We start from the raw sequence: 13442 nt of genomic DNA on the forward strand, positions 1-13442 counted from the left end.
GGTGTGGGGCGATGCCTGGGTGTGGGGCGATGCCTGGGTGTGGGGCGGGGCCGGGCCAGGCGGGGGGCGGAGCGGGGGCGGTGCAGCGCCGGGCGGGGGCGAGGGCGGAGCGCGGCCCCGCCATGTCCAGGCACGTGTTTCTCACAGGACCCCCAGGTAACGGGGGCGGGAGGAGTCCTGGCAGCGGGGCGGGGGAAGAGGTGCGCTCGCAGGGCCTGCTCTGGGGTGCGGCATGGCGCGGCCCGGCCCAGCCCGGCCTGGCCTGGCCTGGCTTAGCTTGGTTAAGCCTGGCCGGACCTGGCTCGGCCTCGGCCGCCGCCCTGCCCGGTGCCAGCGGGGCTGTGGGGCACTTGAAGCCGGGTCAGGGCACCTGCTGCCGGGCCCCGCCGCCGGCCTGCACTCCCAGGTGCCCCGGGAGCGCCTCCAGCTACAGCGGGGCTCGGCAGCTGCCTCCAGGGACCCCCGGCGTGTGGGCCCGGAGCTGCCGCGCCCCCCCCGTGCTGGGGTCAGAGCTGTGCCTAATGCACTGATTAGGTTGTTCCTAATGAAAGGCAATGTTATCTCTCCATCCAGTCCCCTATGTCATGTACTTCTCCAGACACTACTGATTTGTCCCTGGCTCCAGCCCTGCAGTTCGGTGTTGGGAAAAAAACCCACCTCCCAGACAACTAATCCTGTTTCGGTGTAAACTGCATCCATGAATGATTTCTGAGAGCTCGTGTTTTCTGTAACTTGATTGTAGTGATTTAGCACTTCCAACCTGAGTGATGTGCAGATATAGGTATTAATTGATATCCCAGATGGGCAGGCTTTGGTTGAAGCACTGGAGTAGTTCATCAAGGTAGGGGAATCAGATTATTGTGGAGGCAGAGTGGGGTATAGTATGAGGGTTGATAAAGAAATTAACCAGTTATTATGATTGCAAACGTTTCTTTTGTGGTGTGGGAGTAAAGCATTGGACCTAATTCTCCTTTCTGTGAACCTCTTGTAGATACCTGTGTTGCCTGCAATTAATTAAAAATGCTGCTGCTAGGCTGAGATAGGAATACATTCTACCCCCTTCATTCTGTCTTTCCATCCACTTGAATAAAGGCAGCCCTCTGGGAGACTCAGAGGTTAGGCCTGCTTAGGCCTTGTCTCTTGTCATTTATCTGCAATTGAATGTGCTGTTTTGATTAGCTAAATGTACAACTTCAAGCTTTCTTAAATTTAGTTTGAATCATTCTGGCTTTCTTCAGCAATTTACTGAATGAAGGTAACCAAATCAGAGATAGCAAATCCACTTAGCCAAATTAGTATAAATTCGCTTATAGAGACAAGGCCTTGGAAAGATGTTAGATACTGAGGGTGCCACATTTGTTATTTTATTGTTGTTCAACTGCCAGAAAGCCCTTTTCTTCAGTTTTGAAAAGTTTGTTTAAGAGTTTGGCTAGATGACCTTGAAGGCACAGTGTATTTTGTCATTGATACTGACTGTTAGGAAAAAGGAGAAATTTGGTGTGTGCATGTTGAAATTATTTCTTTTGGCATCTTTAGGCATCTCACATTTGGTCTGTGTTCTTCGTCTCTGGGAATTAATTCTGCAGGACTGTTTTCTATCTTCAGATTTTTGTAGAGCAATGATTAAAAATGAAGTGATAGCACTAAATTTTGTGAGAGGTGATAAAGATGAGTTTAAAAGGAGATTGTCAAGGGATGGAAAGGAGAAGAAATAGCTCCCTTGGGGGATGTGAAAGGATGCCTGGGACATGACCAACGTTTACACTGTAAAAGGTATATCAGAATGTGCAAGGAGACGTCAGGTGGTGAGGCTTTTAAGGACCTGTCTTAGGGTAAGAAAATGGATTAAAGAGAAGGGTACCAGCATAATTCATGTAAAAGGAACTTCAAGAGGTGTAACAGAGGGTCAGCTATGAGGCCAGACCAGGTTGCTCAAGGCCATATCCAGTCATGTCTTGAAAACCTTAAAGAACATGAAGACTGCATGGCCTCTACAGGCAACCTGTTTCGGGCTTCATTGGCCTCACAATAAAAAAGCTTTTCCCTATGTCTAGTCAAAATGTCTCTTGATTCAGTTGCCAGAAGAAGAATTTTTCTGTTGTTGGGAATACTTTTTTGCCATGTAGGACCTGGTATCTCATGGGCATCAAGCGCTTCTGATTTCTAGGACATCAGTGAAAGTAGTGTGTTCTTTGCACCAGTTAGGCTTCTGTTAATAGCCATCTGCTTTGACCTTTTGATCTAAAAAGGGGGTAAACTTAGCTCTGTTCTTAAAAAGTAGTGAATATCAGTGGTAGAAAGGGAGATTCATCAGTCAGTCTTCCAGCAAGTTTGGATATCAGTTGTGTAACAGTATGGCTCTCATGTATTTACCTGTCTTGGGGTAAGTTTTGTGGCCTGCCTGTGTACTATCTAAGCTATTTCAGTGGTAGCCTGGGATATTTTTACCATTCTGTTGTGAACTTCTTAAATGCTAGTAAAACTTTACCATTTGAGTACAGGATGAACTTTAAAAGGTGCTTCTGTTCTTTCCTACCATTTAAAAAAAATAATTTGCAAACTTCAAAAGTAATCAGTGTTTCTGCTGAACTGAATCATTACTGTGGGGTTTAAAAATGGGCTTTTAGTGCAGAAGAAGATTAATGCTCTGTGCTTTTCTTTCTTCCTTATTTTTAGGGGTTGGAAAGACTACTTTGATCCAGAAAGTCACTCAAGCTCTAAAATCCTCAGGCATTCCCATTGATGGATTTTACACAGAGGAAGTTAGAGAAGGTGGCAGGAGAACAGGATTTGATGTTGTCACTTTGTCTGGAAACCGAGGACCTTTATCTAGAGTCAGGTACTGAGATTTTAATAACTGTAAGCGGCTTATTGTTTTATGTGTCTGCTTCATCCATCAGCATGTTAAATGCTCTTCCAGAAGGTGATTTCCAGCACACATATGGCTTTCATGGTCAGGTTCATTGTTTAGTTCTTGTGTCCTGACTGATAGCTATATTGTATATGCAGGCAGTGTCTCTGTTGCATACTGAAATATTGAAAATGTGCTGGGGGGATGTTCTCTCTTACTGCCGATTTTACACCAGATAAAGAGTAAGCACTGACGAGCCTTTTATTATGAGGCCAAATCTGTTTGGAATACAGTTAGTAGCTTATTATGGGCTGGGAGGAAGATTTCTGTGTTTCCACCAGCTAATTTTTGGAGACAGAAGTAGAAAATAAAAAGGGAAATTGCCTATAACGTTGTTTTAAAGAGCCATTGACTGGCCCTCAAAACTCACATGTGAATTTTAAGAAAAAGAGAGTTTCAGAGCCACACTAAGAGAGGGGCCTCTGAAGTGCAGAGGAGCTCACAGTCTCTCCTGATTCTCTAACCTTAGATTTTCCCACTTTGAGCAAAACTTAGTCCAGGTCCACGTGTGACCTTAGCACCTCATTCAGACAGAGTTGATCTGACTAAATAATTTACATTCTGCTAATAACAGAGGTTCACCTAGGATAGTGTGGTGTAACACATGCAAACTGAGTATTTTTCTGAGATTGTTTAAGGGTTTCTCTATACTGAGATTTGGGCTACTGCTCTGATGCTGTCTGTAGTGTCACATTACCAAATTCAAAGATCTGAACTGCAGACATGAGTTTTGATTTCAGTGTAAATATACCTGCTGACTTTTAGATGCCATTGTCCTTCCATACACTGTTCAAACTTGAGCTTACATAGCTGTGAAGGTAGCTTATGGTAAAAATATTATCTAAAACCAAGCTATCTGCAATATGACTTAATCATGGTTTGCAGAGTTTATTTCCCGTCCTTTCTTAGAAGAATTGAGGGGATTTGATTTATTTGAATAAATTCCCATAAATCCACTTGAAATGACTGCAGTGAATTCTCGCTAAACTCAGTACTGAGAAGGAATTTTGTGTCTCTTTTTCAACTTCAGTTCTAATTCTACTTCAAGATGTGAATACCGGGTTGGACAATATGTTGTAGACCTTGTTTCCTTTGAGCGGTTGGTTCTACCTATGCTAAGAAATGTGAGTATTCTATGAAAGCTGCTGAAAAAATGTGTGTTTTACGATGATCAGTGTTACTGGAAGGCCCTTCTACAGCACTAGTTTTTGATATTAATAAATGGCCTGTTTCTTGGGTTTTGCTGATTCTGATTGACTTCGGGATGAGGAATCTGGAGGGACAAATCTGGCTTGTTCTCTTGTCATTACTGTGGTTTTGCAGAGATTGCAGTCTCTTCTTTTTCTTGATCTGATGTCATCCTGTGAACAAGACCTCCTTGGCCTGAAGAGGCAGCTAGTAGAAAGTTTCTTCCTATGCCACTGTCTCACATATTGGAAAGCAAACAAAATGTACTAACGGCTTAACATGGAGAATTGAGTCAGTGGGTGCAAGAAAAAGGCTTTTGCTGCTGCTCTTCTTTAGAGCCCTTTTTCCCCACTTCTGATTCTCATTCTCTTCCAGTAGAAGCATTTGTTTCTTGAATCTGGTGGGTATTTTTGATTACCACTGTATAAGTACCTGCAGACTTATAATAAGCAGCCTCATTATTTGGGATTTAGCCTGCTGCACAAGGAGTGCTCTGACTGTGACAAGACTTTCCACACAGTCTTTTTCCTATCCTTCTGCTAATATTCTGTTACTGCCTTTTTCCTTCTCTTTCCTCTCTCGCTCCAACCTTTCACCTCTCTAAAATTAAACAAGAACAGATCTGATTTTGGCAATAACATCACAAACAGTGTGCAGCAGCTGCTGAACTGTACTACTAAAAAAATCCTATTGTGATTTTTCTACACTGCCAAAGCTCAAGGGGACAAGGAAGAAGGGACTTTTTTGATGAACTTAGAACAAAAAACCACAGAGGTGCAAGGAGCAAAAATAAGATTGACGATCTGATTCTTGGTTTTGTCAAGGAACATTAAAGTCTGACAGTAGGGAAACAAAGATGTTGAGGCAAGGGAGAAAGGAAATATTAATAAAATGGAACGATTTTTATATGTTTAGTTTCGCTGCAACTGTATTTATGATGTTAGTAAGTACAAAGATAGTTTAATAGAAATATCTCATTTAGCCAGTACTGCATTTGGAATCCTTTCACTACTGAATTAATATGAAGTCCAGGAGAGATCTTCCTAGAAAATTGTTAGCAGTGTTGAATTTTTCAGTTTCTTATATAGCTTACTGCAAGTGCAAGAAGGTGAAGAGAAGAACTGGGGCCAGCAGAGTTACACAGTGCATGATCCTGTGCTCACCGAAAGCACTGTTTGTCAGTAGGAATGTGGTCATGCATGTAGGTGGCCCAAAGTGGAACAGGAGAGTGAGGAAGATAACAGAACTGAAACAAGAAGAGACAAATGAAGAATGAGGTCAGGAGAGTCATAGGTATGGTCTGGTTTGATCAGAGAGCAGCATGAAATGGGCACATGCCCATTTAGTCTTGACGGCAGCTCTTATGGCTTTATTCACTCCAGTGAGAATGGGGTAGATCCTGCAATGGAAGATCTCTCCAGTTCTGCAAACTTTACCAGGCAGGACTGATTAAGTTTTTTCAGTTTCTTTCAGAGCAAAATGCTGTGTTTCTCAGTGTGTGACCTCGTGTCTGGTATTGGCTTTTTGGCTCACTGATCTATGAAAGGATTTTAGATAAAATAGCTACTCAGCAGGGACTCAGCTTGAAAAGATTTATACATTTTATACAGGTCTTTTACTTTCCTGGAAGCAAACACTTTGCCCTCACAAGGGAGAATGCCTCTGTTTTTTTTCAGGTTCTGTGTAATATGGCTTGTTTTGGTACATATTTACGGATATGTAGTGGTGTTTTGAATTTAGCTCGGTTCCTCCTTGCTTCTGTAAACAATGGAGCACACTTCTGAGTTACTTTTACCAAAACAGGATAGGCACTGCGCTTGTTTTTCTGTTGAAGAGTTCCTTGACTTTAGGAGTGCTTTTTCCTCAGTAGCAGTCACCCATCTTTTTTTGCAGACTTCACTGCTGCTTGCACCAGCCTGCAGCACGGTACTATTTGGCACAGTATTCACTTCGTGAAAAAAGCAAACAAACCACAAATGTGGTAATTGTTAGTATGATGTCTCTCCTACAATCCAGGAAGGTGGCTAGGACTATAGAATAAGATAGATCTCAACAAAGAAATGGAAGACGACTGTTCTGATGTGGGAAGGACTTGCAATGGCTTGGTTGTTATCCAGGTAGCTTTGAAGAAAGCCAGTTGTTCTGAGAGAAGTGCTCCTCCTTCAGCCCAACTGAAAGAGAAGAAAATGCCAAATCTAGAGTTAATGGAAGTATATTTTTTTGAATACTTGTTTTGTGTGACTGTTGATCTATTCTGTCTATTCTAAATGCATAATTTGATGGGAAGAATAGAGTTTTTAAAAATCGGTGAGCCTCAGAATGACTGAGAGCTGCTAGTAGGCAAAGTATAGTTCTTAATTGTCAAATAGCTTGTATGGGAACATTGTGAGAATTCTGCTTTGAAGGAAATCTGATATTATGGATATTTCCTATAGCAGTTGGTATTTATACTGTACATATATTTTCATCCTTCCAAAAATCTGTCCTGAAATAAAAATAGTAGATTTCCAAGTCTGTCATTTGCCAGCAGTAGCTTTGACTCTTCCACTTTCCCCAGTATTACAATTGAATTTATTTATTTAGGAGGTATTTCTTTTATCAGCATAGAAATTATTTCTGTTGCTTTTTCTGAATTCTGTTTTACTTACAGTCTTTTGATGCATTTTTCCACAGGTAAACCATGGTGGTGATACAGAGAGAAGAATTTGTGTCATTGATGAGATTGGCAAAATGGAACTCTTCAGCCAGGCTTTTATTCAAGCTGTTCGTCAAACGCTGGCTGGCTCAGGGACTGTGGTGCTTGGAACTATTCCAATACCTAAGGGAAAGCCACTGGATCTTGTTGAAGAAATAAGAAGTAGGAAAGATGTTAAAGTGTTCAATGTGAGTAATATTTAATATCCTTAAAGAGCCTTCTGTTCTAGGTTACTGTTTTGTATTTGGCTCTGTTTAAAAACTGTTGCTAGCAATTGATAGCTGTGGGTAGCTTGTATGAAATAAGCTTTTTAGTTTCCATTTTATTCTTAATGGGCAGGTGCTCACATTATTAAAAAAAAAATCCCATTTGGCACTTGATGTAGCAGGCTCACACAGCTGGCTTTGCTTGTGAGGGGCTGCAGAAGTAATGATATAGTTGTGTTAAAAGGTTTTCTTGCTGTAGTATTATTGCTGCATAAGTATTCATTATTCCTCAGAGTTAAATCTTTTAAAGTACAGTCAGATTTTTAAGCTTTTTTTTTTTTTCCCAGGCTGGCTTGCAGAAGTATTACCAGTAATCGTATTCATAAAAAAAAATAAAGAAAGGCAGCAGTGGAGTTTGCAGAAATGATTTATAGAAGAGAGACACTTGTAAATGGAGTATACTTTCTCTGGAGTCAGTGAACCAATTTCGGAATTCATTATGTTATTTTTACAGACATAATTTTCAGAATATTAGGGCCTCAAAGTACATTTCTGATCAGTTACAGGGAAGGTCTCAAAAGCTTACCACAGGTTTTTGTTCATAGGAATACATGCATGAGGTTTCCTTAACATCTCTAAGTGTCCTGGATACTTCACAAAATCAAGCTAAACGCATCCCCCACTCCTTTGACTTGTTTCCTCTTCAAAGTTAGGTTAAAAAAGCTGCAGTGCTCAGAAAAGTTCCTCAGCTTGCTTTTAGTTGGGGATCCCATCATCATCTTCAGTTTCTGTTTTTACATTAAATGCCAGTTTAATTAAGTGCTAAAGCAATTGTAGGAGCAAAGTCGAGAGGCTATTCCTTTTCTTTAATAAGCATTCAACTCCTGCTGTTCCTTTCAGAGATGAAGCCCCAGGTTTTCTACTACCAACCTGATGAATGTTCGTTGTCAGGCTATTGAACAGAGATGCATATGAAGATGAGCTCAGTTGGTTAAAGCACAGCTCTAGTAATGCCAAGGTTGTGGGTTTGATCCCCATAGGGGCCATTCACTTACCAGTTGGACTTGATGATCCTTGTGGATCCCTTCCAACTTGGAATATTCTGTGATTCTGTGATATGAATATGAATTTTGTATGACTTGCTGTACAGTGGTAGGACTGGGGAATAGAGAATGGAGAAGCAACAGTCACTCAATGCTTAGGCTGCAGTCACAGCAGGAGAGTAGTGTGTGCGTTTGGTACTCTTGGGAGGAAACAGAGTGCTAGGAAATAGCATTTGGCTTTTCAAGGAAGCTTTTGAGGCTCCTGTTGTCTCTTTTTATCAGGTGGTGTTCCAAGGGCATATGCTACTCAACACTGGGTTTTTAGCTGTGTCACTGTTCTGACACATCCTTCTCCCAAATACTGACTGCAACCAGGAAAGGTATTTCTGTAAATTTCAACAGAACAGTGTTTTCTCTAGCTAAAAAATTTTTACTAAAAAAGTGACCCATCCTGTTTATGCTGCTGAGATTAGGACATGCAGGTTTCTTTGATTAAATAGAGTTCTCTGGTGAATCCATTAGCCAAAAGCACGGATGTGAAATGTGTAACAGACTGCAGTCATTCCCCGTGACACAGACCTGCTATGCTGAAGTCTTGTGCAGGAGAGCATCTGTCTCTCTTGCTCCAGTGACACACTATATGCTTTTTCCCAACTAGTTAAAACATGTGCATGACCAGGAACAGAACTGGCCTGTGGGGAGTCAGAAATGTTAGTAGCTGAAGTGAATGTTGAATCACCAGCTCACATATTCTTCGAGGACTATGGCATGGGGAGAACCTGGATTGTCCAAACAGTTCATAGTCAGTAATTTCTTACTAACTGTTATGGTGCCTGGAAGTGTACAGAAGTAGGAGACTACCTTCCAAAAACATACTGGCTGCTTCATCACTTAAAATGGAGATTGGCTGCGTTCAAGTAGCTCAGCAAAGTTTTTTCATCCTTCTCTTAGTGTCACAAGGACAGTTCTGATGTTTGATGCCAAGAGCACAGAGACAGCTGTTTGGGGTTTTACAGTCCCTTCTGTCTTGAAAGCTTATTTTGTTGGTGAATGGGCCCAGATGCCCTAAAAGCAGTTGAACATTTGTTCTCAGATGTTTAATTTATTATGTTTAGGGCACTTAACGATAGGAGCTCTGATATTTAACACATTTCTTTCCATTGTTGCCCAATTCCATTTTGCTGAGAACTAAACTTTACAGTGAAACTACAGAGGCTCTTTTTGCACTGCATGTGTCTGTGTAGTTTTGCAGACATGGTGTCATGAATAGGATCAGGTTATCCGTAGCAGCTGGCAGATACTAATTTTCTCCCATTTTCCCCATCTAGTAATTTTGCCTTCGTGAAACCCATTAGTGAAGTTTGGTTGCATATGCCTATTAAGAAAGAAAATAGCTGAATGGATGAGACAGAAAGGTTCCATTTGAACAGATTGTAGATGAGCAGTTTCCTTCACAGTACTTTTAACAGGGGAAGAAGGCTTTTGTCCTCTGCAGTTGCATGCTTGCAGTCTAGGTGGTAATTTCCTCCACATTACCTAAATGCTTAGTATAAGCAGCATCTACAGGTTTTTTTAACTCCCTGTCTAAAATTGTACCCATCTGTTTGTACATTCAGTACAGATACTGGGAGATTTGTTCTTTCTGGGAAAGCTGCCTGCACAGAATGTCTCCAGATCTTAAGAGGAGACTTATATCTATAAAGCAGCGTTTGTAAAACAGTTGTGAAAATTTCCCAGTGCTTGGCACTGTCTCTCTGCTGCTCTCACTGGACTTCTGGCATGTAGGTATGGAAAAGGGATAGATAAAATGTAGTATCGTTTTTGTTGGCTGTGAGAGTGGGAAGAGCTATTAAATGTGCAGAAGGTCCTTTGAAAGTCAGGATATCAGTACACTTGCTGTGAGATTTAGAGTTTGGCTCATATGTGCTGTTTATTGTTTACTTTGGGGTCTCTCAATAGCCTTACTGAAGAGCATTCTTTGTTGTCTTGCTCTCTTTGTTATTGTGAGGTTTTTTGTTTATCTTAGAACAGGCTTGGAATGATTCTCAGTAAAACCAGTGATATTTTCAGGCAGATCTTCCCTTTCATTACTCCCTCCCTTCCTTTTTTTTTTTAATGTCACTTATTCATTAGTCCCATGTTGATCTACTGTCTTGAATTCAAGTGGGGTAGGTGAGACCATTGTCTGTAGCTTTTACCGACAACACAGCTTTTACTGTGTTGGTTTCCAGCATTTGGATAGGATGTCTGGGACTGTAAATAGTGGTAGGCTCCTAGGGTCAAATTCTTGAGGTAGGGTTGTCACCTGTTGAATAATAATAATAACAATATTTCCTCCTGTTCATTATTGACTGTAGTACTAGGAGGGATACAAACTCTTGTGCTCACATCTTAAATGCAGATAACAGGGAGTGCAGTGAAAACCTTGCTGGTAGAGAGTTTTATGCTGTGCACAGTGTTATGTCTCTCCTTTCTTGTCAAACAGCTTTTCTCCAACTTTATAGGAATGTCCTTACTCTTTTTTTTTTGGTTCATCTGTCTTTGTCTGATTTTTTCCTGCCCTCTCTGCAGAGGTCTGAATACTGGGGAAAATTTCGTAGACTTTTTAAAATGAGGCTTTTGGAGATGCTTCAGAATTGCTTCTTAACCCTTTACCATCCCAGTCATCTCACAGGTTTTGTTTGAGTTAGTAATCCATGGGTCAGTGGGCTCTGGATCAGGACCTGGTCTGTCAAGAAGGGCTAATTTACACACCCAGAGCCCCCCCCAGCTCTGTGCCCTCAGGAGCTGAGCTTACTGGCAAGCACAAGCATTTGGTTGGCAGTTTACAGTAATCTGTATGTGCTGGAAAGCAAAAAGACAGGGCACTGGGCTACATGGATTTTCACATATGCTGGACTTAAAGCCCAGCATTCCATGGACTGGTCAACCGAGGCTGTTTCTCAGCATGCTACAGAAGACCCCAGCTTTCTCAAGTACTCTTATTTCTTTTTGGAGAAGTTTCTATCCTGCAGTACTAAGGTTTCTCAGAGTGCAGAGGTATGCTTCTAAGCCTGTTTTAAATTGTTTTTTCTTTGCAGATGTTTTTGTCTGGGTCTGTCATCTTAATAAATACAACCCTTGCAAGTAACAAAGGCATAAGAACACTTTATAGTAGGAAAGTTAAATTTGGTGGTTGAAAATGATTCTAGTAATGACAAAAGTACATGCTGGTTCTTTGAGTGATTCTTGTTAGTTATTCAAGCCCTGAATAATACTGCAAAATGACATGGATAATTAAATCAAAAAGATCATTGAATATTCAATTATGTATGTTTGTGGGTTTAGCATATTGTGTTCTCAGTAGCAGAAGAAGGCAGGTGTTTGACACTCAACATTCCTGCACTGAAAAAGAAACGCATTTGAATTTCTCCTTTGATTGTTTTTGAAGTAAACACTGGTATAGAGGCTGTTCATCAAATTACATCAGTTTTAATTTCTCTATCTCTAGGTTAGTAAGGAAAACAGAAACAGCATTTTGCAAGACGTCTTGGCAGCTGTGGAATCCTGCAGAAAATGAAGACCTTTTCTTTCCTGTAAACACTAAAGCTTTTATTTCAGCAAAACATTTTGCGGATGTTTTAGAGTCTGTCTTTCCTGCTTTAGGCCCTGGAGGCTTTACTGGAGCCTTCAGGGTAGCAAGGTAAAGCTGGTAATAATCTAAAATGTGAAAATGAGATAGCAGGATTTGTATTTATTTAGTTCACCAAATTAAAAAAATTGAACAGAGTTGTAGCTAGCATCCAGTTCTACTCTGGGTGTCTGGAAGTGAGGTGGTCTAACTCTGATCTAGGTCACCTCATGTAAAAACAAATAACTGTAAAATCTGTTTGAGATCCTAGTCTTCCTGAGTGTGTTTGGGCTGCTCTGCCTAGAGAGCACTTCAGTATCTGGAACTTAGCCCTGGTGTAACAGAACAGAACCCTGTCCCAAATCTACGCGTGTTCTACCTGGCTTATGTAGAAATGTCTTTGCTGTTGGCAACCCAGTTTAGGTGCATCCAAGTGTGTTTTAGCTTGGGTGCTGACAAATCATGAAGTAGAAGGAATAAGCTGATGGTCTCTCTCCCTCTACTTCCAGACACCCTTCCCTGCAGTTGCAGTATAAGAAGGGTTAACTAAAGTTTCAAGAAAATTTCCTGTAGTCCCAAGTGACATTTACAGAATTCCACTTTGGGTGTAAAAATAACCAACTCTAACCTCTCCTGCATGGCTCAGACAATAGTTGCTAAGAGGCTGCATTTTGATTTTATTTTCAGTTTTCTGATGGTAATCCTGTCCCACACCCCTTGTAAAATTATATATATGAAACTTCAAGTCTGTGAAGTTCAGTCAAATATTGACGTGTTTTTCATGCCGAGCTTGTTTAATCAGGATTGACTTAATACTGCATTTATCTGTATTTGTTTTACAATCTGTTATGTGTATTGATACTTCTTATTTGTTTGGGTTTTTTTCCTTATTCAGTTCTGTTCATGCTTAATGGTGAAATAAGAAGTGTTTGAGAGTATTAAACAATGTGTTTCCCTATGAGGTGTGCAAATGTGTTCAGGAAAAGTGCTACCACTTAATCAGTTTTGCATGTTGTGAAAACAGAATTCCCTCCCAGGTGCACACTGTTCATTGTACAATTTATAGTCCTCTCTGGTTGTAGAAAGTTGTTAAGAATTCAGTTGTTGCTTAACTTCTTTCTGCTCAGTTTAGTGACTTTTAAAATCAGCAAACTATTCAAAGCCATTTTCAAATATAATTTTATTTATTAATTTCTGTAGAACTGACACTCACAGTTGTACAGGGCTGGATGGGGACAGGCATTTTTACAGGTGTGCTGCAAACAGCTGGGAGCATGGAAGGAATGTCCTTTCTCTTTCCTGTATTCAGAACAAGGGGGTCTGGTACAAACACTGCCCCTCCCCACATAGGAGGAGGTACATGCAATGTTATAGGATGCCATGGCCTCATTCCCTTCTGCCCAAATCCATTTGGATGGTAATATCATTTTCATCATATTTGGGAAAAAGAAAATTCCTCCTAGGGTCTCACTCCTTTGAGAATGTACAGCTCCTGTCTGCTTTTTGCAAAATAAGGTTGTGCCCTGGAGATATCGCTAATCCTTTAATTACTTCAGGCATCTTACTCAGACAAAACACCTTTTTACAGGTGAAGGACTTGGGACCAGTGTAAACCTTTTCAGGGCTGTATGCCATAGATTTTTGAGCAGAAACCTTAACTATTGGATGTCCTCCTGTTTCAATGTCAAGTCTCTTAAGCTGTAAAATATGCTGCAAAAGAACAGTTCATTCAATGATTAAATAAATACCCAAAGTCTAGCAAGGTTTAGTGGGATTGCTGTTAAGTCTT

The 13442-nt window shown here is 40.9% G+C and overlaps 1 protein-coding gene across 1 annotated transcript; it reads left to right on the plus strand.

Annotated features, from left to right (window-relative positions):
• The first annotated feature begins 75 nt into the window (after nucleotides 1-75).
• NTPCR (nucleoside-triphosphatase, cancer-related) lies at nucleotides 76-13411 on the plus strand. Its single transcript, XM_027657297.1, has 5 exons — nucleotides 76-156; nucleotides 2677-2839; nucleotides 3942-4035; nucleotides 6773-6982; nucleotides 11534-13411. The coding sequence occupies exons 1-5, from the start codon at nucleotides 123-125 to the stop codon at nucleotides 11600-11602; spliced, it is 570 nt and encodes a 189-aa protein (XP_027513098.1). The 5' UTR covers nucleotides 76-122; the 3' UTR covers nucleotides 11603-13411.
• The last annotated feature ends 31 nt before the right edge of the window (nucleotides 13412-13442 follow it).

The sequence above is a fragment of the Corapipo altera genome, unplaced genomic scaffold, assembly GCF_003945725.1.
Source record: "Corapipo altera isolate COAL_440 unplaced genomic scaffold, ASM394572v1 2c, whole genome shotgun sequence".
NCBI classification, from domain to species: Eukaryota; Metazoa; Chordata; class Aves; order Passeriformes; family Pipridae; genus Corapipo; species Corapipo altera.